Below are 25178 nucleotides of genomic sequence, written 5' to 3' on the forward strand. Positions count from 1 at the left end.
TGTCCCTAATTGCTGAATTTCTAACTCTTGTTTTCTCTTTCTCCTCTCAGTCTTCATGTCACTCCCCCATCATTCTGTCTCATTTTCTTCACCCCACTCCCACCCTAGTCTCTTCATTTCTGCTGCTTCCTAGTCCCTTGAGCTCTACCCCATATTCCCAGGGCAGTAATCTGTCTTCCTCCAATTTCATTCACCCCTCCCCCTTCTCAGTGGGAAAATACCGTCTGGTTATCAGTGTTTCCACCTGGGACTCCTTAGCTAGAGCAAATAGGGTTGCAGGCCCTAGGATCTGAGAGGCAGCAGAGCTGGGTGAGGTAGCAGTGTCAGGAGACTGAATAGGACAAATGGGGGGGGTGAGGTGGGCACCCTTCCTACACAGCATGTGCCCTCCCAGTCAATCCCAGCTCTTTCTTCACTTCCTGCTTTTTCCTGCTGTAATATACCCAGGGCACAAGTTTGCTTCTCCTGAAGCTCCCGGCCCCCCATCCTGCCCTTCCTCTCTCCTGCCCTAACCATACCTTCAGTTCCATCGATCCCCAGCCTTTGGGGACTATCAATCATGGAGGAAGGGGCATTCATGAGACTCGCCCCCCCCCCGTTTTTGGGGAAGGGGCATTGGCGCCTCTGGAGCCAAGTAGCTGATAGATGAGACTAGAGGGCCCTCACGGGTATGGCTGGAGGCCCATGCCCTCCTCTTCTCCTGATGTCTCTTTTTCAGTCTGGCTCACCCATTCTTACCTCTGAGTAGTCCGCACAAGCCCAGAGTGCACCCTGGGATGCTAGAGGAGGGCCTCCACTTCCTCTAACCCCCGTGCCCCCCACCCACTCCGGCTTCATCGTTCTCCTTCCATCCTCTGCCCTACCTCCTCCCCGTGGGAAGTCTGAGCTGGTTATCTACATCTCCACCTGCTCCCAAGAGCAAACAGAGGGAGTGGAGAGGTGGCGGCGGCAGCGCTGCTGCTACCAGGTACCACAGGGAGCTCTCACTGGTCCTCTGCCCCCGGGAGCCCCCCCCAAGCCCTTTCTAAGGTCACAGAACTTAGGGCCCTCAGCTCCCTGAAGTCCGTCCCCTGATGAAGAGTATTTGAGAGCGACTGTCAAGGACTCTTGGAGAGTGTCATTCTCACCCGGTCTGTCACTGGGGCCTGCTCTGTCCCTGGGGCTGTGGGACCAGAAACACGCCCGCTCATGACAGTGGGTGTCACTGAGCCCAGAGGTGTCACTGAAGGGGGGGGGCGGATCGGGAGGCAAAGCATGGTTGGGAATCCGGATGTGTACCTCGGGTACTGCTGGGGGGTTCTGGGACGGATGCAACAAGACTCGCGGGTGCCCTGCTCCACATTTTGGCGCCCCTTAGGTCAATACGGTAGCGTGGCTTAAGTAGAGTACAATTAAAACGTTGGCTCCAGTCTCCTACTACTGCCTCCCCCGCCCCCGCTCCCCAGCCGCAGAGCAGCCGCAGCCCCGCGCCTGACTCTGGGGCCGGAGAACCCCCCTCCCTGTACTCCCCATCCCCCCCCCCCGGGCCAGCAACCCCGCTGCAGAGAGGGGGGCGGGACCCCAGCTCCGCTAAGCTCGGGAGGAGAGAGGCGGGGCTCCCCCGGCCACCCCAGCAGCAGCAGATCCCGCCGCGGGGGGGACGAGGCTGGGAGTCCCCTGGAAGGGGGGGAGATTTTAGGGGTTTGGGGGAGCGGAGGCGAAAAGACGCAGGGCACTGGAGGACACGGAAGAAACCCGAAGGAAAAGATTTGCAGAGTCTGGGAGAGACCTGGGGTAGAGAAACGGGAGGAGAGGCACGCGCAAAGGGAGGGACGAAGGGACGGGAGGAGGGAGAGGGAGAGATCCGCGTGGGAGCGCAAGGTGCCGGCCGGAGGCAGAGGGCGGAGCGGACACACACCAGAGGGGCCAGTTCGGGGGACGCAGGGGGCAGGCGCGGGAGCAGGTGGAACCGCTGGGAAGCGGCCCCTTCAGCTCTCGGGCAGCAGGGGGTCTTGTCCCAGGCCCGCTTCTCTCCCGGGGACATGGAGCTGCTGGGGCTGAATCGGAGCGCGCCGGAGCCGGAGCCCCACTGCGGCCCGGGCTCCCTGTCCCCCAACAGCAGTGCTAACAGCAGTGCCAATAGTAGCTGCGAATCTCCCCGAGGAGGCTCTGGCGCCAGCAGGACGCCCCGAGGTGAGTATTCCCCTTCTTCAGTGCCCCTTGCCCCGCCTCTCCCATTCCCATGCTCCTTCCATCTCGGACCTGGGACCTCTGGACCCCAGTCCCTATTCCCCTCCCTCTCCCTTCTCCGGCTTCCTCTGCCTGTCCCTCACCCCGGGGGCCCCACCACAAGCTCAGGATGAAAAGCCCAAGACCAAGCGAACGGGGCGAAGGGAGCAGCCAGGCTGGGGCAGCGAGGCTGACAGGGAGCATCCGGGGAGCACAAGGGGGAGATTCCCTGGCATTCGGAAGGATCGCCTCAAGAAATCCCCTAAGAAAAACTCTCGATCTGCAAAAGTCTTCTGCGTGTAGGGCCCCAATGGAGTATAGATTAAACCTGACATTGAGCCCGAGAAGCTGCCAGAGCTGAAGGGGCGCTGGAGGCCCAGAGGATTAAACACTCCAGTTTACGGAGTTCCCAGTGTTTCAGACCTCCTCCTCCCAGGATCGGGTACCTTTCTCCCAGGGTTTTCCTCAAAACATTTCTCCTGCAGGAGTCTCTCTAACTGACCACCCTCCCTGTCCCATGGCCTGTCCTCTCCCTTCCCCCAGCAGTCTGGCTCCATAAAAGCATGTCTGTTGCCCATCCCATCCCATTTCCAAGATTGCTGGTTCCTCTCACGTACACTCCTGTTACTCAGAGCTCCGTCCCCTTAAATTCCTCATTCAAACTCTCCTCCTCCTCCTCCTTAGCTCCTCGGCCTCCCTGGCCACTATCATTCTGTCCTCTCCCCAGAACACTGAGGTGGCCCTGCCACACCCCTTCATCCACCTCTAGAGTCGGGTCTTTCTGCCCCCAACTGATCTTCCTTGTGCTCGTTTCCCTTCCCCTGCCCTTCAGTGTCCTCGTGCCTTCCATAGGCCCCTGGCCCTTCCATGGGACCCTGGCCTCTTCGCTACTCCTGGTGCTTTCACCTTCACTTCAATCACCATCCTTCATTTCCTGGAAGACCTGAGTCACCTTTTCCAAGGTGCCTTCCCAATCTGACTCCACTTTATTCATGCCCTTCATCTGGGAATTCTTCAGGGCATATAGAAATTGAGCAATTAATTTGCACTTGTGCTTTGTTTTCATATCTACTTAGAGTATGTACATTCTCAGGGCAGGTATATCTCTCACGGAAAGGATGTTGGAATAAATGAATAGTAAAAACTTTGAAAATCATAAAGTGCTAATATATCGTGTGAAATGAATAAAAATAATAAACTAGTTACCTAGAGAGATCAAGATAGAGGAAAGATACAGAGATGAATGGAGGCAGAATAGAAGCTTTCTATCTTTTCTTAGTCCAAGAACCACTTTGATCAGAGATCCCCAAAGGATTTCTCCTTCTTCCTATGGTATGTCCCTGTGAACCCCCAACAAACATAATATGGTGGATTTGGAATTCGAGGAGCCTGATCTGAATTCTGCTTATGACACCTTCTAATTAATAATCTCTGTCAATTGATTTAACCATTCTAGATCTGAGATACGTTAGGTACTCAGATACTTAGCTACATGATAAGGGAGTTGAACTAGATGCCCTGGAAGTCCCTTCTACATCTGAATCAATGACTAACCTACAATAGGGAAAACAGTGCCTGGAGTGTCCATTTCACTGGATTGTCATGCAGGTTGAATGAGACATTGCATTACAGCACTTTTCCAATCTTGAAGGTATTTTCAGTGATAAATATTAGCCTGGGCTAAGTGGAGAGGTCAGCCTTGGATCCCAGAAAACTAGGGACAAGTAAGTCGCTTGACTTCTTAGTCACCCAGCACTACAAGTTATAAACCAAGGAGTTTCCACATGTAGGAATCCCTCAGATTATATATATGTATGTATCCCTGGAGAAGAGAAGTAGTGCTTATAAAACCTCATGAGAAGATGTCTGATTTTTATGCAATATCAGGAGTAAATTACTAATTCCCTCTTAGAAATAGAGTATTGATAGGATCACCTATGAAATAATATAGAAGCAGAAATATATGTGAGATAGGAGTCTCTGTGTGTGTGTGTGTGTGTGAGAGAGAGAGAGAGAGAGAGAGAGAGAGAGAGAGAGAGAGAGAGAGAGAGAGAGAGAGAGAGAGAGAAAGAGAGAAAGAGAGGGGGGGAAGAGAGGAAGGGAGGGAGGGAGGAGGGAGAGAGAGAACTGAGCTAGGAAACTGTGTGTACTAGAGTATATGGGAGTGTTTCTTAGGTGGAGGAGTGTGTGAGAGAGTGGAAAGGAAGACTAAGCTAGGGAAATATGTATGTGTTTGTGTATGAGAGGAAGGGGGGGGGGTTCTCAGGGATGGATGAGTATACATTTAAGTGAGCCTGTGGAGCTTGGGAGATGGAGTGAGGTTAAGATAGGAGAGTGAGAGAGTGAGGTGGGTGACCGGAAGACAGGCAGACTTAGACATTAGACCCAGTAGCTGGACTTAGCTAATGAAAAAAGGGGGAGGTTCCCTGCCCTGTGCTCATATACTCAGTTTAGTCTGGTATTTAAACTTGCTTTGGTCATCATCCCTGATGAAGAGAGTTCGGATAGCCGAGCTAGCTTCTTCCTTCCCAGGCTGAGCCCTGTCCCAGGATCCCAAAGGTCACCAAGTGTAGCTGGTTCTTCGATCTTCAATCCCATCTCCTTCTTCCCTCTGGCTTTAGCATTCTATTTTCCCTAATCCCCTTCTCCCCTTCAGAGGACAAGCTCTTTCCCTCCTGGTCCCCATACCCACCCCTCTGGCTCCTGGAGAGTGCTGTACTGATGTCCTGCAAAGATGCTAGTAGCATCATGGATCCAAATCTGGGGAGGGGGGGGAACCTCAGAGGCCACCTAGTCCACCCCCATTTTTGGATAGGAAAATTGAGGTCTAACAAGTGGGAATGATTTGCTCAAGGTCTCAAAAGAAGTATGCCTTAGAGACAGGATTTAAAATGCTTTACAGCTGTACTGTCCTTAGTTTGCTCTGTGACCTTGGACAAGTCACTGTATCTAGGCCTTCATTTCCTGATCTGTATAATGAGGTAAGTTCCAAAGAGAAGTCAGTGCTTAAAAAAAAAGGAATTGGACTTGAAATACATCATAAAAATTATAATCACATTTTTATAGTTCTTAAGATTTACAAAGCACTTTCTCATAACAAGTATGTAAATGTAAATGTGTAAATATCATTGCTGCCATTTTAAAAGTGGGCATGACAGATGACAGAAAATAAACTTGTAGGCAAGAATTATTTTACTTCATCTATGTAATGCTAGTATTTAGCATAGGATCTGTCCTTAGTACGCACTTAAAACATTCTTAGTAATGCATTGATTGATGAGAAAATTAAGGCTTGGAGAAAGGAAGCATCTTGTCATGGATCCTAGAACTAGAAACATTTAGAGAAAAACTTCAAACTGAGACTTTTTTTTCCCCCAAGTCCAGTAATTTGTCATCTATGCCACACTGGCTGTTAACATATTGATGGGACCAAGGATGCTTGACTTATTTTAGAGGAAAATACAGAGAAGTAAACATGTTTTCATATTGAAAAATTGCCTCCCACAGCAAAGTGTCACTGAGATATAATGGAAGAAGCTCTACACTTGAATTTGAAGTTTTGACTGGGCCCACGGGAGAGCAGCTTTAGCAGGAAAAAGTCAAGGCTCTGGAATCCTAGGGTCTGGATTTGGAACCTACTGCTAATGCTCTGTATCCTAACATTAATTAACATTTCTGGGCCTCTGTTTCCTTTTCAGCGAAATGAGATTTGTTGGACTAGATGGCTTTTGAATCTTTTCTGGCACTTCATTGATAATCTATAGGTGCTCTCAGTCCTGATACTTACTGGTCATGGGACTATGGGCAAGTCACTTTACTATTGTGAACCTCAGTTTCTCCTCTAACATATGTGGCTAATATATGTGGCTTCCCCTCCTGATTTTGTAGAATTTTAGAGCTGAAGGAGATCTCCCAGCCAGTTAGTCCAACTTGTACATGAACAGGAAATCCTTCTACAATATCTCTATCAAGTAGAAAACCAGTCTTTCCACTTGAAGATCTCCAGTGAAAAGGAAGTCATTACCTCCCAAAGCATCCCATTCTACTTTTAAAAGCTCTAATGGTTAGAGAATTTTTCTTACATCAAATTGAATTTTTCTTCTCAGCAGTTTCCACCCACTGATCATAATGCTAATCTCTGGAGCTAAGCAAAACAAGCCTAATTTCTTTTCCAAGTGACAGCCCTTCAAGCACTTAGCTAGCATGTCTCTCTTGAGTTTTCTCCGATCCAAGCTGAACATCCCCAATTGTGTAATAGAGATTTTCAATGACTATACCATTGTGGTTAATTTCTTTAGGACACTGACTCAGTGGTGTCAAGCTCAATTAGAAATGAGAATAACTAAACCATTCATAAGAATCTCTGTGGACGCATATTTGACTTAGAAAATCACATATTAACATTATCTGTATTTTATTGTATTTTTATGTATTTAATTAAATTTTTCCCAATTATATTTTAATATTATTCAGATAACACTCATAAGTATTACAGGCCTGCAAGGCCTTGTGTTTTTCAACTGTTTTAGCTTATCAATATTCTTCCTAAAATATGGCACACAAAACTGAGTACAATACTATAGACATGGTTTATCCTTGCAAAACAATAGCCTAAACTATTATGTCCCTTGTCCTGGGCATTATATTTCTCTGAATTCAGTTTCAGCTCACTTTAGGTTTTTTTGGCTGCCATGTCCCTCTGTTGACTGATGTTGACCTTGGAATCCACTAAAATCCCCAGAATCATTTTCAGACAAACCAATATCTAGTCATGCCTTTTCTAATCCTGTACCTATTAAGTTGATTTTTTTGAACTCAAAAACAGGGCATTATATTTGTTCTTACAAGATTTCCTCTTCATTCTAACCTGTTGAGATCTTTTTAAGTCCTTGCTCTGTTATCTAATATGTTTTTGTCACTTGTAAATCTGATAATCATTCTAAACTTCATCTGTGTTTTATTGATAAAAATGTTAAATAGCATAGAAACAGGAATATAATAGATAGTGCAGTGAATAGAGTTCTCAGTCTAGTCAAGAATACAGGAGTTCAAATCCAATCTCAGACACTTATTAGCTGTTTGACCTGGGCAGGTCAGTTAACCTTGCCTCAGTTTCCTCAATTATAAAATGGAGATAATAATAGTGCCTACCTCCTAAAGTTGTTGTTGTTGTGAGAATCAAATGATGTAATATTTATAAAGCACTTGATACACTCCCTGGCACATAGTAGGCATTTAATAAACACTCATTTTTCTTTTTAATGACCTTCTTCTCACCCTAATATAAAGCCATCAATAATTACTTTCAGGGTCTCATTATTCAACAATTTCCTGAATTCACCTAATTAAATTGTCATTTATGCTGTATAGGAAGGGGATCAGGGGAAAAGAGGAAGAAAAATTTGGAACACAGGTTTTGCAAGGGTGAATGCTGAAAATTATCTTTGCATGTATTTTGAAAATAAAAGGCTGTTAATATATATATATATATAAATCATAACATAAATAGTCATTTAACCCACAACTCCCTCTTGTTCAAAAATGTAGTTTAAGAAACTTTGTCAAATGCTTTGCTTAAATTTAAGTATATTGTGCCTACAACAGTCTCTTGATATCCTAGGAACTCTATTTTAAAAAAAAGGAAAGAAAATGCTTTTAGTATGCTATATCTTGCTCTTAATAAGACTTTGTTTCCTTGTTTGAATGCTCTGAAATCTGTTCTTCCATAATCTCAGCTGCATCTCAGACATTAGGTGGAGGGGGCACTTGCTCCAAAGAGTACTATCATTCCTACTTCAAGCAACTAGTTTCTCTTGTATTAGCCTCAAAACAATGGCTTCCCTTATCATTTCCTCAGCCAGTTGTGGAATGATTTTTCTCATTAAGGCAAATCAACCATTTATCAACCATTCTGTCATGATAGAGAAAGAGCTCCAATGAATGTTAGAATAATTAAAGTCTTCCTATCACTACAATACTATGCTGCCATCCCAGGTTTGTTATGTGTTTTCCAAACATTTTCTCTCTTCTTTCTGTCCAGATGGTTTATACAACGCTCACGATAATGTGGTTTCTGTCTTTCCTTTTCACTGATTCTTACCCAAATGCTCTCCTTTTCATGTTGTTGGCTTTTTTTTTTCTCGAGTCCTGGATTTCTTCACCTAAATGTATCCTCTTAATATATAATCATGTTTGATTCATTCTATTCATTTTGTATTAGATAGATATACCTTGCTATAGCTCTAATCCAGCCAAGAGTTCCATCCTAATCAATTCTTAGTGATAACCATGACATCACATTTGCTTCCTTGCATTAGAATGTTTCATTCACCCTCAGTTTATTTCCCATACTTTGAGAATTTGTGTATAGATATCTGAGGTCATGAATTTTTTTGTTGATTCTCTTCTTGGATATTGTTTTTTGTGAATTACTGGTCCTTTTTATTGAAAGATTTCTTCCTGTTTTGCACTGACCTCAGTCTTTAGAAGTGTTGTTGGATTGGTGTGTGTGTGTGTGTGTGTGTGTGTGTGCAAGCCCATGCTCAAGCAAGCATGCCATTTTCTCTCTCCCTTTCCTTTTTCAATTTAAAACCATCTTGATTAGATTTACAAGACTCCAGGCAAATATAGTTTGAGCAGTCCTCATTAGGTGTACTTTATCCCCAGCCAAGAGCCTATCATCCCTGTGTTTTCAGTTGTAGTCCATAAATCCAAATCTACCAGGAGTGTTGTGAAGAAAATGCTTTATAAACCCTTTTAAAGTACTAAAGATATGGGAGCTATTATTATTTTGACATATCATTTCATATTCATATTGTAGAGAGAAAATACCAATTCACATTTTTTTTTACAGTATACCTCATTCATTTTTCATAAAACCAATGGGTTCCTGAGGAACAACTTAGGAAATACTGATTTAGATATTCTCCAAGGCAAGAGTTCTTAACCTTAATGAAGAGATCCATGGATAGATTTCAGGGGATCTAAGAACTTAGAACTTTTAGTATTTTGATATAATTAATTTCCTTTGTAATTGTATGTATTTTTATGCACTTAAAAACATTCAGAGCAATCAAGGCTTTCATAAGCTCACTAAACTCCCAAAGGGGAAAAAGGTCAAGAATTTACTCTTCCAAGGCCTTTTTCAAGTCTGGCATTTTAATTCAACAAACATTTATTAAGTACTTACTATGGGTTCATTGCTATGGATATAGTGAGAGAGACTACACAGTCCCTGCTCCCAAGAAACCTAAAATCAGTTGTGATTCTGAAGTTATAAAACCCCGTCATCACACCATCCCCTCTCTCTCTGACCTTTCAGTGAGCCCTATATCCTTCTTAATGACAATCCAACTATCCTATTTGCTTTTTAGCTTTTCTGGCTAGTTGAATGAATAAATGAAGAGGTCTGTCACCATTCCAGAGTAGAACTGCTGCTTTAGGATTTGCTGAAATGTTCTCCTAAGCGCCTTCTTGGTGTGGTCCAGGCAAAGATCTGTCCACCTCATTCCTCTTCTTCCTTTTCTCATTCTCACATCTTTCTCAATCTCCAGAGCTTCCACCCCACGTGATTTGTGGGATTGAAAATGGAAGGTGAGGAATAAGGGAAAGAACCCTGTCTCATACTTCCAGTATCTAGATATTGCTTCATTTTCTAGATTTGTTAGTCCTCCTAAGCCTCTCTACAACATGTCACTGGGAACTATACTGGGAACTATCTCTAATTGTGAATCTTTTCATGCTTTAGCTTCCTAACTCCAAGCTTTCCTGAGTATCCCCACTTTAATGAATTTTTCTTTTTCTTTGTCTCTTCTGTTGCTCTTTCAGTTGGCTATTAATCTTTCTTCATTTACTGCCATATATGCTGACTTCTTGCTTCTCTCCATCCCTACAATGTGGATGAACATCAACATATGTACTCAATCCGACAACAAAGTCCTGTACAAATAATGTTAGCTCCCTTGATGTCTAAGGAGTGAAATGTGGACCTATCTTTGGATAGTCCCTAGTCTGTGAAGCATAAAAATCCCTAAAGAGGCTGGAACTTAGTTAAAACTGTTTAATTGGGATAGTATGTGGCTTAAAGAAAGTATATAAACAGAAAGATTGCCCAGGCTTGCACTTTAAAGTATGCAGATCCAAAGCCCAGACTCAAATCTATGCATTATAGGAAGAAATCGGGCAAGAGCTCTAAGGAAAGTATATTATTTGTATGGTCATTCCTTTGGACTGGACCCATGTCTGCAGTCTACCCAAGCTGCTGTTACCATTTTGAAGTGGGTTTCTCATGCTTCCTAGCATTAGGTCAGTCATCTTGGCTTACCCCATACTCTGTGAAAGGTAACCTGAAAAAATGCAAGGCTTTAATACATAATCTGTATTTTTTTCCTATTTAAAAGATTCTTTACTTAAATTTGGGAGGCAGCTAGGTGGCACAATAGATAGAAGATAGAATAGATAGAAGACTCATCTTCATGAGTTAAAATTCAGCCTCAGACACTTACTAGCTGTGTGACCATGGACAAGTTTTTTAACCCTGTTTACCTCAATTTCCCAACTGTAAAAGGAGCTGAAGAAGGAAATGACAGACCACTCTAGTATCTTTGCCAAGAAAATCCCAAATGTGGTCAGGTTCAGACATAACTGAACAACAATAACAAATATATGATAAATAATTTGCTAATCTCTAATGGCTAAAATTTAAAGTAAAACCAATGAAGTTCTGATACTTAACTGCAGTCTTTAGTATCCTTTTTTTCTCAAAGTTCAAAGATAAACAAATTCTCTTCATTTAACAAACATTTTTAAAAGTAGGGATCTGCTTTTATGAAAGATAGATACTGGAGGAGATATGGTCAAGTAGAGGTAGTCATTGCCTTCCACATCATTAATTGGGAAAACAAAGTAAAAATGATTAATTACAAAATAAATTTTTGAGTGGAAAGAATATAACTTTGGCTAGAAAAGCCGGATGGGAATCCCCTCTTCATGCTACTTTCTACCTTTGTGATGATGGGAAGTTAATTCATGTTCCTCAGCTTCAGTTTACTCAAGGATAACATTCAAATAGGTGATCTCAAAGCCTCCTTTCAATTTTCGGTCCTGTTCTCTATGTGTAGAACATGAGCATGTGAGAGAATATGAAATATTATGAGGTAAGGTGAACAGATCATACATCCTCTTTAGCGCCTCTGGTGGAGAAAAAGCTATTTCTAGTTCTAGTTAGTTCTTCACACTACTCCAACAGGCTTTCTTCCAGCCATTAACTATCTACTTAAAATTCACAAGGGGGATAATTTGCCTTCTCACCTCTGCTCTTTAGCTCTGAAAGAAAGAGCTGTGCCTCTCTGCACATTTCTCCCAAGGGAAAAATGCTTTTTTATCTCTGTTTCACTCTCCTGGAGGACTTGGTTTCAGAACATTCCCTTCTCGCTTGAGGTTCTACAAATGACAGATGTAAGAGAGAAAGAAGTAAAGGAGTCACTACTTGCCAATCATGAAATTTCTTTGGGTTAGGCTTTTGAGTCTCTCAAATAAGACCTTTTCTGTGAAGTAACAAGGTAGTACACTGGATAGAGTACTGGAGCTGGAATCAAGGAAGAATTAGATTCAAATCCTGCTTCAGTTATCTAGCTGTGTGACCCTGAGCAATTCATTTGACCTTTTTTTTTTTTTTTCCACTGTAAAACTGGAATAATTATAAGTTCTACTACTTAGAAAGGTGGTAAGACATGAACTGATGCTAAGTGAAGTGATGGAACCAAGAAAACATTGTACACAGCAACAAGATTGTACCATGATCAATTCTGTTGGATGTGGCTCTTTTCAACAATGAGGTGATTCAGTCCAGTTCCAATGGTCTTGTGATGGAGAAAGCCATCTGCACCCAAAGAGAGGACTATGGGGACTGAGTGTGAACCAGTATTTTCACTTTTTTTGTTGTTGTTTGCTTATATTTTGTTTTCTTTCTCATTTTTTCCCCTTTTTGATCTGATTTTTTCTTGTGCAGCATGATAATTGTGGAAATGTGTATGGAAGAATTGCACATGCTTAACATATTGGATTACTTGCCATCTAAAGGAAGGGGTGGGCGTAATGGAGAAAAAAAATTTGGAACACGAGGTTTTGCAAAGGTGACTGTTGAGAACCATGCCTGTGTTTCGAAAACAAAAAGTTTTATGTATGAAAAAATAAAATGGGATTCATAAAAATAAAAAAGAAAGGTGGTAAGGGTCAAATGCAATGACACATGTAAAGTCCTTGGCAGGTTTTAAGCTCTATACGAATGGTATTATTATTAGTGTCTAATTTCCCTAGAAAGGTGTCTCTTGGCTAAATTGCATCCACAGCCACAAATGCTTCTTAACCATGTCACTCTCTCAGCCTCCACGTTTTCTTCCAGAATAATTTAATCTCCAACAAGACTAGACTAGACTTCAGCGAAATAAAGGGGGATTTTCTCAAAACGAAGAGGGTTGGAGTGGGGCCCTAGCGCTGGAGGGAAGGGCTCCTGGGCTGGAGGGAGCGCAAATCCAGCAGATCCTGAGACTCATCTCTGTTCCCTCTTCCCCGGGTCCTAGAGCTGGAGTTGGCAGTGAGGGTGACGCTCTACGTCGTGATTTTCCTGCTGAGCGTGGGCGGAAACATGCTGATAATCACCGTGCTGGGGCTGAGCCGCCGCCTGCGCACGGTCACCAATGCCTTCCTGCTCTCGCTGGCTGTCAGTGACCTGCTCCTGGCTGTGGCCTGTATGCCCTTCACCCTCCTGCCCAACCTCATGGGCACCTTCATCTTCGGCACTGTAGTCTGCAAGGCTGTCACCTACATCATGGGTGAGCTCCCAGTCTTTGCATCGCGGGCCCCAAGGGAGCGGAGGGATATGTAGGAGGGGATGGATAACAACTTCCGGGTTCTGAGGCTGGGTCAATGTCAGCATCCTGTCTGGGATCCCAGCTTGGGGATTGGGGTGCAGGCGGTGTTGGAGGTCATACGAAGTTGCCCCTGGCGTCAGCTGGCATGGTGATCACGTGTGTCCTGCCCGCATCTTTTCCCCAGGAGTCTCTGTGAGTGTGTCCACCCTCAGCCTGGTGGCCATTGCCCTGGAGCGCTACAGCGCCATCTGCCGGCCTTTGCAGGCACGCGTTTGGCAGACTCGCTCGCACGCGGTGCGTGTCATCGTGGCCACGTGGCTGCTGTCGGGGCTGCTCATGCTACCCTATCCCGTGTACTCCGTTGTAAAGCCATTGAATCCCCGCGTCCAGCAGTGCACGCACAACTGGCCCAGCACCCGAGCGCGCCAGGCCTGGTAAGCTTCAACTCTCTGGCTCACACGGTACCCTTCGCCCATGAGTGTGCCCCTTCCCTGGTCTTTACAACATCCTATGAGACCTCTAGTTTACCGAGCCCCCTGTGACTGTCTCGAGGCTGTCTCACTCCTGGCCCCAAAATCTCAGCTGCCACGGTAGAGACAATTTTGAACCCACCCCTCCCTCCTCCCCCAGATTGCAGTCCCGCTCCTCTGACCCCTTTGAGTCCGATCGCTGTAGGTAAATAAATTCAAGTAGCGGCCCTCGCCGGGGGCGTGGCCAGGGATGCTCCGCCCCCCAAGTTTCAGTGCCCTGGCCGTTTCCTAACTCCTTAGTAATTCCCTGCGTGTGGGTCCCAGAAGCAGAAGGCAGTTGTCCCTGAGCTGTTGCGTGGTTGGTTAGGATGGAGAGAGAGTGGCAAGGATGCTACAGTAGACAGGTCCTCCCACACGCTGCTTGGGCTGGTGAGGGTGAGCGGGAGCGGCTCAGGGCGAGGTCAACCGCTCTTTCATAGGATGATCTGGATGGCCTGGCCCCTCCCACTCCGCAGGTCTGTGTTTCTCCTGCTGTTCCTGTTCTTTGTGCCTGGCGTCGTCATGGCTGTGGCTTACGGTCTCATCTCCCGAGAGCTCTACTTGGGGATCCGCTTCCAGAGCCAGAGCCAGAGCCACGGGCATGGGCAGCAGGGCCACAACGGCGACCACAGACACAGGGGATTACCTGGTGGGCCCAGCCCAGGTTAGTGGGAGGTGCCGCTGGTCAGGGGGGCGGGACTCGGTCGGGAAAACGAGGACCTACGTCAGCGCTATCACTGGATCACCCATCGAGAGCTGGAACAGACTAGGGGTCACTGAGTGACATTTTACAGATGAGGAAAGTGAGTCTCAGAGAGGCAGGTGCCAGGTCATGCAGAAAGGGACTTTGGGGGTCATGCGTGACATTTTATAGATGGAGAAACTGAGTCTCGGAGAGGCAGATGCCAGGTCACACAGAAAGGGACGTTAGGGGTCACTGAGTGACATTTTACATAGGAGGAAGGAAGCTCAGAGAGGCAGGTGCCCAGGTCACTCAGGAAGGGACGTTAGGGGTCACTGAGTGACATTTTACAGATGGGGAAAGAAGCTCAAAGAGACAGGTGCCAGGTCACTCAGTGTCACAGAACTGGGATATTAGTTCCAACCCTTCGAAATCACTTTATTCCCATATAAAGAAACTGAGGCTAAATGACTTGCCCAAGAGCATACAGGGAGTAAGTTTCAGAGCAGAGTCCCCCAGAAGCCAGGTCCCCTAACTCCCAGTGTAGCACAGAGGGTCTCAGAGGTCATAGTTAGGATGAGGAGGTCTCGGGAAGAGCAGTGTCAGAGGCAGTTAAATGTCAGGAGCCAGGGACTAGGCGGCTGGATGGAGTTTTGAATTCCTAGATCCACCCTGATTTTATTCCTTCCCCCTCTGCTTAGCACTTTCCAATGGGCCAAGTCCCCCGGCATCGGCTGGCCAGGAGGGGGATGGCTGCTACGTGAATCTCCTCTCAGAACAATCGGGAATGGAGCTCTCAGCACTGTCCTCCACTGCCTCTAGAAAGGATACCCGAGGCCCGGGACCTGGGGTGAGCTCATGGCCGCCTCAGGCTCAGGCTCAGCTGCAGGCGAAGAAGCGGGTAGTCCGGATGCTGCTGGTGATCGTGGGGCTGTTTTTCCTGTGCTGGCTGCCATTGTACAGCGCCAACACGTGGCGTGCCTTTGACAAGGAAAACGCCCATCGCGCCCTCTCAGGAGCCCCTATCTCCTTCATCCATCTGCTCAGCTATGCCTCTGCCTGTGTCAATCCTCTGGTCTACTGCTTCATGCATCGGCGTTTCCGTCAGGCCTGCGTGGCCACTTGTGCGAGGTGCCGACCCCGCCCGCCCCGTGCCCGAGTTGCCCGGGCTGGGCCCCGGTTAGGCGATGACCATGAACTTGACCATCCCACTACCTCTCTGTCTCGTCTCAGCTATACAACTGTCAGCACACTGGGTCCTGGCTGAGGGCATCCCAAGACAGGCAGTCCACATCTTGTTTTGGAAGATGTGGAAGCGATGCAGAGATACACTGCCTCTCCTGCCTTGGGGAATGAGTCCTTTCTGCCTTAGGGAAAATGGGTATCTTACTATAGGAAGCCTGATTCCCCTCCCCCAACTCCTGCCCCAGGGTGGCACAGGCATCCCCCCAGGGATCATAGGAAGTCCTACTCTGACACTGAACTCAAACAGTAAACTGCCACTGGATACCCAGGACCAACAGTCTTGACATGAATACACTCCTAGAAATCGCATACCCCCAGCCCAGAAAGACTTCCCTGACAAGGAGAGATGACAGCCACCATGGCATAGTCCTACCTGAGGAGGTTCTAAAGGTAGCACAGGTGACCCCTGACCTACAGGAGCTCCTCTGGTCAGGGAAATGAACCTCACCTACCCCTGCACTGAAATTCCCAATCAGCACTGAGTCCTGGATGCGCAGGACAGACCCAGCACTCCCCCGGGAACGGCCCCCCCCAGTCTGCACTGAGCATCCTGACCCTGAATTTAGACCCTGTTTCTGGTAGACCACAATTGACTAACACCCTGCTCACATATACCGAAGAATCCAAGAAGATAAATAAGACACATGAATGTCAAGGAAGCTATAGGAATAAATTTAGCCTCTGTTCCTGGCACGAGTGTCCTTGTGGGGTCAGAAGCTACAGGCAGGCTCAAGACTAGAGTATGGAGAGAACAGCCCCAAAGTCCTTTGTAGAAAGGGACTCTAGGCAGGGATCTGCTTCCAGACCCTTTGCCTGCCCCGATCTCTATAATCCCAAATGTCTTCTCCATGCACTCTCCTCACCTTCCCCAGTGCACCACCCACTAGCTCTTCCACTATACCCGTTCCTTATCCACATGACAGCCTTTCAAGCACTTGAATACAGTAAGCCTGTGCCCACTCTCTCTCTCTCTCTCAAGCCTTTTTCAGGCTAAACATCCCCAGTCCTTCAGTCCTTAAATTGAGCTGTTATTTGTGTAGCACTTTTAAGATAGACAAAGTGCATCTGTTCCCTTCATTCCTTCATCTAGTCTGAATTGTATGGACTTTAGTTCCCCACACACTGATTGCCCTCTTGTGGACATTGTCCAATTTGCCAGTGCCCTTAAAAACAGTGTGCCTACAAGTCACCATAATACCCCAGAGAGAGGGTCGGAGAGAGGCAGAGTCCAACAGTGGAACTGTAATCTTCCTTGCTTTGGACTTTTGCCCATTAAGAAGATGTTAGCTTTTCTTGTGTCTCTTACAAACATGACCAGCGTTTCTCTTTCCCCAATAAGTTGTTATTGCTTAAAAACTTCCATGGCTTAGCGGAGGGTGGCAGTGGTTTGAGTTGCCAGGAGACTAGGCACTAGGATAAAATTTACTGTATACTCTGAGCAGGTTTCATGGTGTGTCAGGGCAAGCTCATTTGGGCTCAAGGCCACTCTCTGCATAAGGAGATATCCTTACCTTTGCACCTTGGGGAACTTAAAACAAAGGGATACCTCCAGTAACAGGGCATGGAGGAAATCAAAAGAAAATCAAATGGAAAGGCATGCTCTGGCCAATCGATGAAGAAACTCAAATATCAGACAAAAGGGTCTGAGCTCATGACCATATCATAATTTAGCATTTCCAACATGTTGAGAAAGTCTGTGTGAAGTATGTGCTACAGGTCTCAGGTTCAGAATGAATTAAAGAGCCTTTATTAAGTGTTTACTATGTACCAACTTCTATGCTCAGACAGACCGATTTGCCTTGCTGTTAGAAACTTGTCTGACTCCAAATCTGTACTTTCTGTTCTTGGGATCAAGGGGCAGTTAGGGCCTGGATAAGGAAAGGGGAGACCTCTTGGAGCCCAGTTTCCAAGGCTGGTTAGTGCTCCAGCTGCTGGGGAGTGAAGAAAGCTTCTTACAGAGATCTACATTAGTAGAGAGTAGGGAGAGGACGCTGGTACTCTGGTTTCTGGGAACTAGACTTGCCCTGTAGTCAATCTCATGGAGGCAGCTTGGTGCAAGGGGAAAGGCTCCTGAACTTGTGAGACAAGGGATCCGAGTTTAGGTTCTAGCTTATCCCTCAGTTCCTTGTAAAATCTTAGATCTCTTCCTCTCTGGATCTCAGTTTTCCCGTCTAAAATGAGGGGGTTGGACTAGCTGCTCACCAGCTAACACTTTATAGCTTTGACAACCTATTGTTGTAGTATGAATCATGCTCATGGGTGGTATTTTCTCAGGAGGCACACAGGAAAAGGAAGAAAGACCAAGGGGGGGGGGGGAAACTGAGAAGAAGGAATAATAAAGAAAAGGGTACAGATATGGCTGAGCAAGGTAAGTAAGAGAGGATAAAATGGGAAAACAAAGGTATGAAAGGCTAAATAGAAGTGGGGATGAAGGAAATAAGGACTGGTAAAATAGGGAGACTGAGGAAAGGGTTAGGATAAAACTGGAAGAAAGGGTGGGAAGACTAGGAAAAATGAGATGTGGCACTATGGAGGGTGGAAGAAATAAGAAAATATAAATCGTACACTTTGAGCTATCAATGTCTGATGAGGCCTTCAGATCCTATTCTTTCCTTTTACAAATGAGAACACTAGAGGCCCAGAAAGGGCAAGTGATTTCCCCTAGATTACACAGGTAGTAATTATCTAAGGTAGGTTTGCCTACAAATCCTGTACCATTATGCAATGCTGGCTGAGAGAAACAAAGGTAGCAAGCAAGAAAAATGGGAGAGAATACAATGATACTAGAGTAAGAATATAAAGAAGACTATATCTTCATTCACTGGGCATTTGGTCAGGGAAGGTCTTGCTCTAGGGGTGAGAAGGTTTTCAAGAATAATCTCCAGTAAATAGCTTGAATTTATTCTGATCAACAGCAAGAATATCATGGCATAATTAATCACACATAAGGACCTCCTGGATGCTGTTGTGATGCTTTGGAATAGTGAAAGCAACTATATATCATTGGAACAAAAGATTTTATAGTTGAAAGAATTCTTAGAAAAATTTTCATTTTATGGATGAGGAAACAGCATCAGAGAATAGAATCGGTTTGTCCAATATGGGGCAAGGGTGGGATCTGAGCCTCTTCTTGGTTTCATTTTCAGTGCCCTTTCCATTAAACATTTCCTCCTACCTATCAGGTATGGTTAAATATCTTATTGATATGGTTCCACAGCACCTCATTTTAGAAATGAAGCTGGAACATCAAGAAGAAAAGTGCCCTGTGGTCATAAAACTAGTGACGAGGGAGAAAGAGAACTCTGAATCCATTGCTGTGATATGGTTGTTGCCAGAGAGTGACTATGTAGAACAGGAAGGCAAAGGAGTTTAACTAGGTGGGTTCTCTATTATATTACAGCAGGGGAGTTAAGCAGTACGTAATGGGTCTCATAACTATCCTCAAACCACACATTTTTCTCATTCCCTGTAGATGGGAGAATGGTCTTTATCCAGTGGTCCAGCTCATCCCAGTTCTTTACAAAGTCAGTCAACAGTATTTATTGAATATTCTCAATGGAGAATCTTATACTAAATAAAAAATGAGTGCCACTGTGTTTACAGCATCTCAGGGGGAGGGTTGTTCCCAGGTCACAATCCTGGCTTCTGGATTACTCAAACATTAGGTTACCATCAGAAAAGACTTACTTAGATTTCTGTGGGAATTATCTTTTGGGATAGATAGGTAGATAGATAGGAAGGAAGAAAATATTCATTAAAGAACCTATCCTGTGCCAGGCACTGTGCTGCTAAGAACTTCACAAATATCTTTACAATCCTGGGAAGTGCTAACATTCCTATTTATTCCTATTTGAGGAAACCGAAGCAAATAGTTAAGATGTTAAGTGACTTGCCTAGGATCACACAGGTGTAAATATCTGAGTCCAGGTTTGAACTCAGTCTGGAAGACTCCAGGCCCAGCTCTATAACTATTGTAGCACCAGTGCAGATAGGTATGGGTAGCAAGCAAGGAAGATAGCATTTATTAAATGCTTACCTGCTCAGGCAAATCCCTACAGCCTGAGCATGAAAAACTTAATATCACAAATTTAGTGCTAGAAAGGAGCATCATAGAGATTATCCAAACCAACCTTCATTTTGCAGATGAGAAATCTCAAGCCCTGAGAAGTTAGTTGTCTTGCCCAGGATTACCCAGTTCTTAAATGTCAGAAACATGATTCTAATTCCCATTTTCCCTAATTCAGTTGCCCTATTGCATTACAAAAGAGATTTCCTTTATATCTTTTTGGCTCAAGTAATTATAACCTTTCCTTGCCTAGCTTTTGTTCCCTTAGCTGCAGATGAGTTCCTACCTTTCTCCTATCTGGGTTCCTTTTACAAGGATTCTCAATTCAAGTTGTTTACAATCTCAACTAGGGAAACAATACAAGACCTCAGAGGACAGTATAAAATGGCATAAAATTCACAAGTCCATAAACATGGTAGACAGTTGATCAGTGTTTATTAGAAGAATTTATGATTATATGACAAAACAAGGAGCATGTAAGGAAGGAGTCATGTGGGAAGTGGGGAGAAGGTAGAAAGTGGATTGTACCTGCTTGGACTCGAATACATGGTAGTTTGTCCTTCGTTCTTGAAAAGGACCATGACTTCAGAGAGGTGATGCCGTAGTGTGCAAATGAACTGGATTTAAGTGAGAGAGGATTGTGCAAAGTCACCAGTCTCACTTTCCCCTGCAGAGCCATCTGGATCTAGTGGCAAGATATAGATCAGGATGACTGGAGATGGTCCTGGATGAAATGGGAGACGCTGGTCTTTTTATATTAAGGTCTTTCCCAGGTGTGATTTTGACTGAGACAATGCCTACTCAATGATTAAGGCTAGGGAAGAAACAAGGCAGAGAACAGACAAGAGTTATATGATGGGGACAGGAAGGAATACGATCCAAAGAATTAATGATGGATCTAAGCATTTTATCTTTTAAGAACAGTGAGCAGACTGAAGTAGAATCATAGATTTAGGCCTGGAAAGGACCTTGCAAGACTTTTAGGCTAATTTCCTGCAACTGTAAACCTGTCCTAATCCCTGGCTAGCAACATTGAAACTTCCTCAAACCTGGCTCCAGAACCATTGTCAAGGAACTTCAGTTCTTTGATCCTGTCATTTTGTCCCTCTTTTCTCCAAATCAAGAACACTTCTTCACTTTAATGGCAGATGCCTACCTGGGCAGAAATACCTTGGTGAGGTCAAATGGGGGAGGATCACAGCAGCATCTTCCATGCAACCCACTTTATTTAGCTTTAGTACCATGTGTCCAGGCCAGTCACTTATTTATTCAACATTGGTGGAGAAACCATTTAGATGGACTCACGCCAGCTTAGCACAGCGCCTGGCACTTAGTAAGCAAATAATCAATGCTTGTTGAGTCCCTTCCTTCAGCTGGAACACAACTGACACTGTCATTAATACTTCTAGTAGAGAAAAACAAATGACAGCAGCTACTGAAAGCACTTAGAGCATTTTTCTGGCTCTGACAGAAGGGCAGGAATCTGATTCGCCTTTCTCTCATTTCAGTCCTGCCAGTTAGGCACTGGAAGGGACGTGAGGAAGGCACTTCCAGGGCACCAGAAAGGACCAATGGCACCACCTCCATCACCTCTACAAGGCAGTATTTTATTCTTCCTTTGTATTTACTCTGTACATCTCTTGTGTTTACTTCTCTGTGCGTGCTATATCCTGTCCCACTCCTGCCCTCCCCATCACATGTAAGCTGGTGGGAGTTTTTAATTATTGTCTTTCCAGAGCCTAACACAACTCCTAGCACATAATAAGTATTTAATACATGCTGACTGAATTTCTCCTGTGCCTTGTGATGCTTCATGTCAAGTGAGAAGAGCATTAACTTAATGTCACCAACCTGAGTTCACTTCCCACCTCTGATACTATCATGGGCTCGCTTGACTTGTCTGAGCCCCAGTTGCCTTATCTATAAAAAGAAGGGATTAGATTAGATTATCCCTCCCCATTAGAACTCCTTCAGAGCTTGATCATGTTTTTGCCTTTCTATGAATCCCCTGCCATCACAGAGTAAGCATTTAATAAATACTTATTGACTAATTGGTAGTCTATAAGGGTTCCACCCCCCCACTTCTAGATTTATGAGCCTCCCTTCCCCACTATCCTCCAGTTCCCATTTTCAAATTATTTCAGATGGTGTTTTTCCGATCAGAACAACATTGTCATCCTCTTTTTATTGAATTTTGGAGTATTTATCTTGGTTTTCTATGTGATATTTTCCCCTTTGGTGCCATATTTCTAAGCAGCTCATAACCCAACAATCACAAAATGCATTTTATGACTGCATTAGATGAAGAAAAGTTAACACATTCATAAATAAGACTTTGGATTATACTATTTCCTTTATGAAAATTTAGTATTTGTTATGTTAAGCTTTGTAAACATAAGACCCTCTGGTGCTTTGCATGTGGTAAACACTCAATAAAATATTTGTTGTCTTGAATTATCAGTACACAGAAGTATTGCTCAGCCTTAATCTTTAGTATGAGAAATTTGGGAAACATTGGGGGGAACTCAACAGCCAGTTGTTAAGTTTCTACCAGACAGTGCTATAAGTGCTTCACAAAAATGATTCATTTGAGTCTCACAACAACTCTGAGAGGCAGATGCTATTATTCCTATGTTACAGTTAAGGAAATCAAGAAAGGCAGAAATTATGTGACTTGCCCAAAATTACACAATTAATAAGTTTCTGAGGCTAGTTTTGAACTTAAATCTTCCTGACTCCAGGCTGTGTTCTATCTATTATAATACCCCTGTTTCATATGGAAATTAATATCTTTTCATTTCATCCACAAGTAATCAACATCTTTAACAAAAGTTTATCAAAAGATATCTTATTTGAGATGCTCAAGTAGATTAGCGATTTTATCCAATCTGGAAATTCCCTTCAATGATGCAGATCAACCCAAACTCAAATCTGTAGATCTTGTATAATTCTAGATCATACCCTGTTATAAAATACCCCAAAGGGAGTCATCCAATATGCTGGCAATAACCCTGGATTTCTTCTTTTTAAGGCAGAACATCTTACTTTAAATAAATGACAATTTTAAAATGCAACCAGAATCCCAATGAATTAAAGAATTCTTGCTTTATTCTGCCTTCCTGCTGATGTCTTATCACCCTTTCCCTTCTGTGGCCAGTTAAGTTTTTCATTTTGACACATTTATGCTTCCCATTAGAAATACTTAAGCTCAGGGCAACCAAGTGGTTCAGTGGATAGAGCATCAAACCCTGAAGTTAGGAAGACCTGAGTTCAAATTTGACCTCAGACACTTAACATTTCCTAGCTGTATGACCCTGGGCAAGTCACTTAACTGCCATTGCCTCAGCAAAAAAAAAGAAAGAAAGAAAGAAAGAAAGAAAGAAAGAAAGAAAGAAAAGGAAAAAAAAAACTTAAGATCTCTATGTAAGATAAGGACTTGAGAGCTAACCAAATCTTGCCTTAGGGAAGGGTTTGACTTCCTGGGGTGAACTTTAATATATATACATATATATTTCAATATAAATTATTTTGTAATTCTACATGCTTTATTTTATGCATTTTAAAACATCATTCTGAAAAGATGTTCTATAAGTTTCTCTAGCTTACCGAGTGGTCCATGACATGCAAAAGATTAAGAACCCCCCAAATTGTTCTAAATTGATTAATAGCTGCCTGTTCCAATCCTCAGCACCCTTTCCAATACATCCCAGCTGTGCTGCTGCCACATCTTCCCCAAGCCACATTTGCCTTATAAATAGCAATGGTGGAAGAGGAAGAATGAAGTAACAATGGTAATAACCTCTACTTCTCCAGTCTCCTTCGTGCTTTACTTTAGATTGGGCCGTGTTTTGATGAGAGAAAGTGAAAAAACATGGTAAAAGAGCCTTTCTTTCTCTATGGGCTTATCCATAGAGACAATCAGTAGACAGACTGTCCTTGTCCTGACTCTTACTGTATTAAACCTTAACCCTAACCCTCTGACATTTATAGTCTGTGTGACCCTCAGGTCTCTTTACCTCTTTGGGAAACAATTTCCTTATATGGGAAATGAGGAGTTGTACTAGATAACCTCTAAGGTCCCTTTCAGCTCTAGACCTATATTCCTATGATTTTACAGTCTAGGTTTAGTAACGATCTCCATAATTGTATGAGACCACTTGAACTATAATAGAGGTCTATAAGAGAAAACAAAGGCAATCTAGAAGAAATCCAGTTTTCCTTTCTTCCTTTTAAGATGCTTGTCTAATCATCAATCTTAAGTGAAGGGTGCATATATTATGATTTGTGAGTTTATTGGCAGTTGGACCCTCTACAGGTTCAACTTGCTCAAATGCCATTGGCTCTTAGGATTAAATACCCAAAAAAGGCTGGAGAAAGACCTATAGAACAGAAGCTAAGAAAAATATACTCAAGAGAAAAACTCAATCTGCCTATTTTGCTTTTTTCACTTCTTATGCCCATTAATGGATTTATGGGAATATCCTTAAGAATGTCTAAGAAATATTGTGAGATAGGACCTCCTAAGCCTATGAATCACTTTCTCATAAAAATGTTTTAAAATGGATAAACTAAAATAAGCAGAATTACCAAAAATTATATTAAAACACATTTAAAAAACATTCATACATGTCAGGAATATCTTCTACCAATGAAGTACTACTTCTTCTTTATGACTTAATATCTAAATCTGAGAAAGTAAACTCTGACACAAAGAAGTTGCCTTCGATTACACAGCTAGGGAGATGGGAGTTTAACCCAGGTTTTCACAAAAGAACACTTTACTGTGGGAAATCTCATTCATGGGATTTTGTTCTCTGGACTTCTCATGCTCTTCCCCATTCCAAACTAAATTCTCTAGGTAGACAGGCTACCCACTCTGTTCATCTCTGTTCTGGTTACTTTATTTAAGCTTCTTACTAGGATCATTTGATAGATTATAGGCTTTTTCAAACTTATTTGAATCATATTCTGTCTAGGGAAGTACAATCTACCAGCATATTTAATGATGTAGTTCTGTCCTTCTAGAAAATAGTCTGGAATTATGTCCAAAAAAGTCACCAAACTATGCTTTTTTTGACTCAGTGATGCTACTATTAAGCCTATTCCAGAATGAAAGAAAGAAGACTATATTTGTAGAAAAGTAGTAATAGCAATGTTTTTTTGTAGTAGTAAAGAACTGGAAAATTTCCCTACTGGGGAAAAAGTGAAGAAATTGTGTAAGAGAAATGTAATGGAATATTGTTATAAGAAAGAATGACATGGACAATTTCAAAGAAACCTGGAATGTTTACTTATATGAACTGATGCAGAATGAAGTGAGCAGAACTAGAGGAACAATTTCTACAATAACAACAATGTTAAGATAACTCTGAAGGATATATTCTGATCAGCACAATGACCAAACATAATTCCAGAAAACGGATGATGAAAGGTGATAGACTCAGGTTGCAGAATGAAACCTATAATTTTTAGACCTGAATAGATACATTTGTTATATGGATTTTAATGTTCTTTTTTTAAATAGAAGTGATAGCTATGAAGAAAAGAAATTCAATTTTTTGTTCATTGAAAAATATTTTAAAATGAATTAATTGCTG

At 43.6% G+C, this 25178-nt stretch overlaps 1 protein-coding gene across 2 annotated transcripts; it reads left to right on the forward strand.

The window, feature by feature from the left end:
• The first annotated feature begins 1709 nt into the window (after positions 1–1709).
• Positions 1710–17273, forward strand: CCKBR (cholecystokinin B receptor). Of its 2 annotated transcripts, none has more exons than XM_051987600.1 (5): positions 1710–2172; positions 12789–13040; positions 13264–13513; positions 14029–14252; positions 14972–17273. In XM_051987600.1, the coding sequence occupies exons 1-5, from the start codon at positions 2022–2024 to the stop codon at positions 15535–15537; spliced, it is 1443 nt and encodes a 480-aa protein (XP_051843560.1). In that variant the 5' UTR covers positions 1710–2021; the 3' UTR covers positions 15538–17273. The 2 variants fall into 2 exon arrangements, with proteins under 2 accessions (XP_051843560.1, XP_051843561.1); XM_051987601.1 differs by having other exon boundaries at positions 14065–14252.
• The last annotated feature ends 7905 nt before the right edge of the window (positions 17274–25178 follow it).

Source organism: Antechinus flavipes, chromosome 3 (assembly GCF_016432865.1).
Source record: "Antechinus flavipes isolate AdamAnt ecotype Samford, QLD, Australia chromosome 3, AdamAnt_v2, whole genome shotgun sequence".
In the NCBI taxonomy this organism is placed as follows: domain Eukaryota; kingdom Metazoa; phylum Chordata; class Mammalia; order Dasyuromorphia; family Dasyuridae; genus Antechinus; species Antechinus flavipes.

What these genes read in the sequence shown, in the direction of transcription:
- CCKBR (XM_051987600.1), top strand. Translation starts at nt 2,022, where the DNA reads ATGGAGCTGCTGGGGCTGAATCGGAGCGCGCCGGAGCCGGAGCCCCAC. An exon ending in GGCTGTCACCTACATCATGG is followed by an intron (nt 13,041 to 13,263) that starts GTGAGCTCCCAG and finishes TCTTTTCCCCAG; the next exon opens with GAGTCTCTGTGAGTGTGTCC. An exon ending in ACCTGGTGGGCCCAGCCCAG is followed by an intron (nt 14,253 to 14,971) that starts GTTAGTGGGAGG and finishes CCCTCTGCTTAG; the next exon opens with CACTTTCCAATGGGCCAAGT.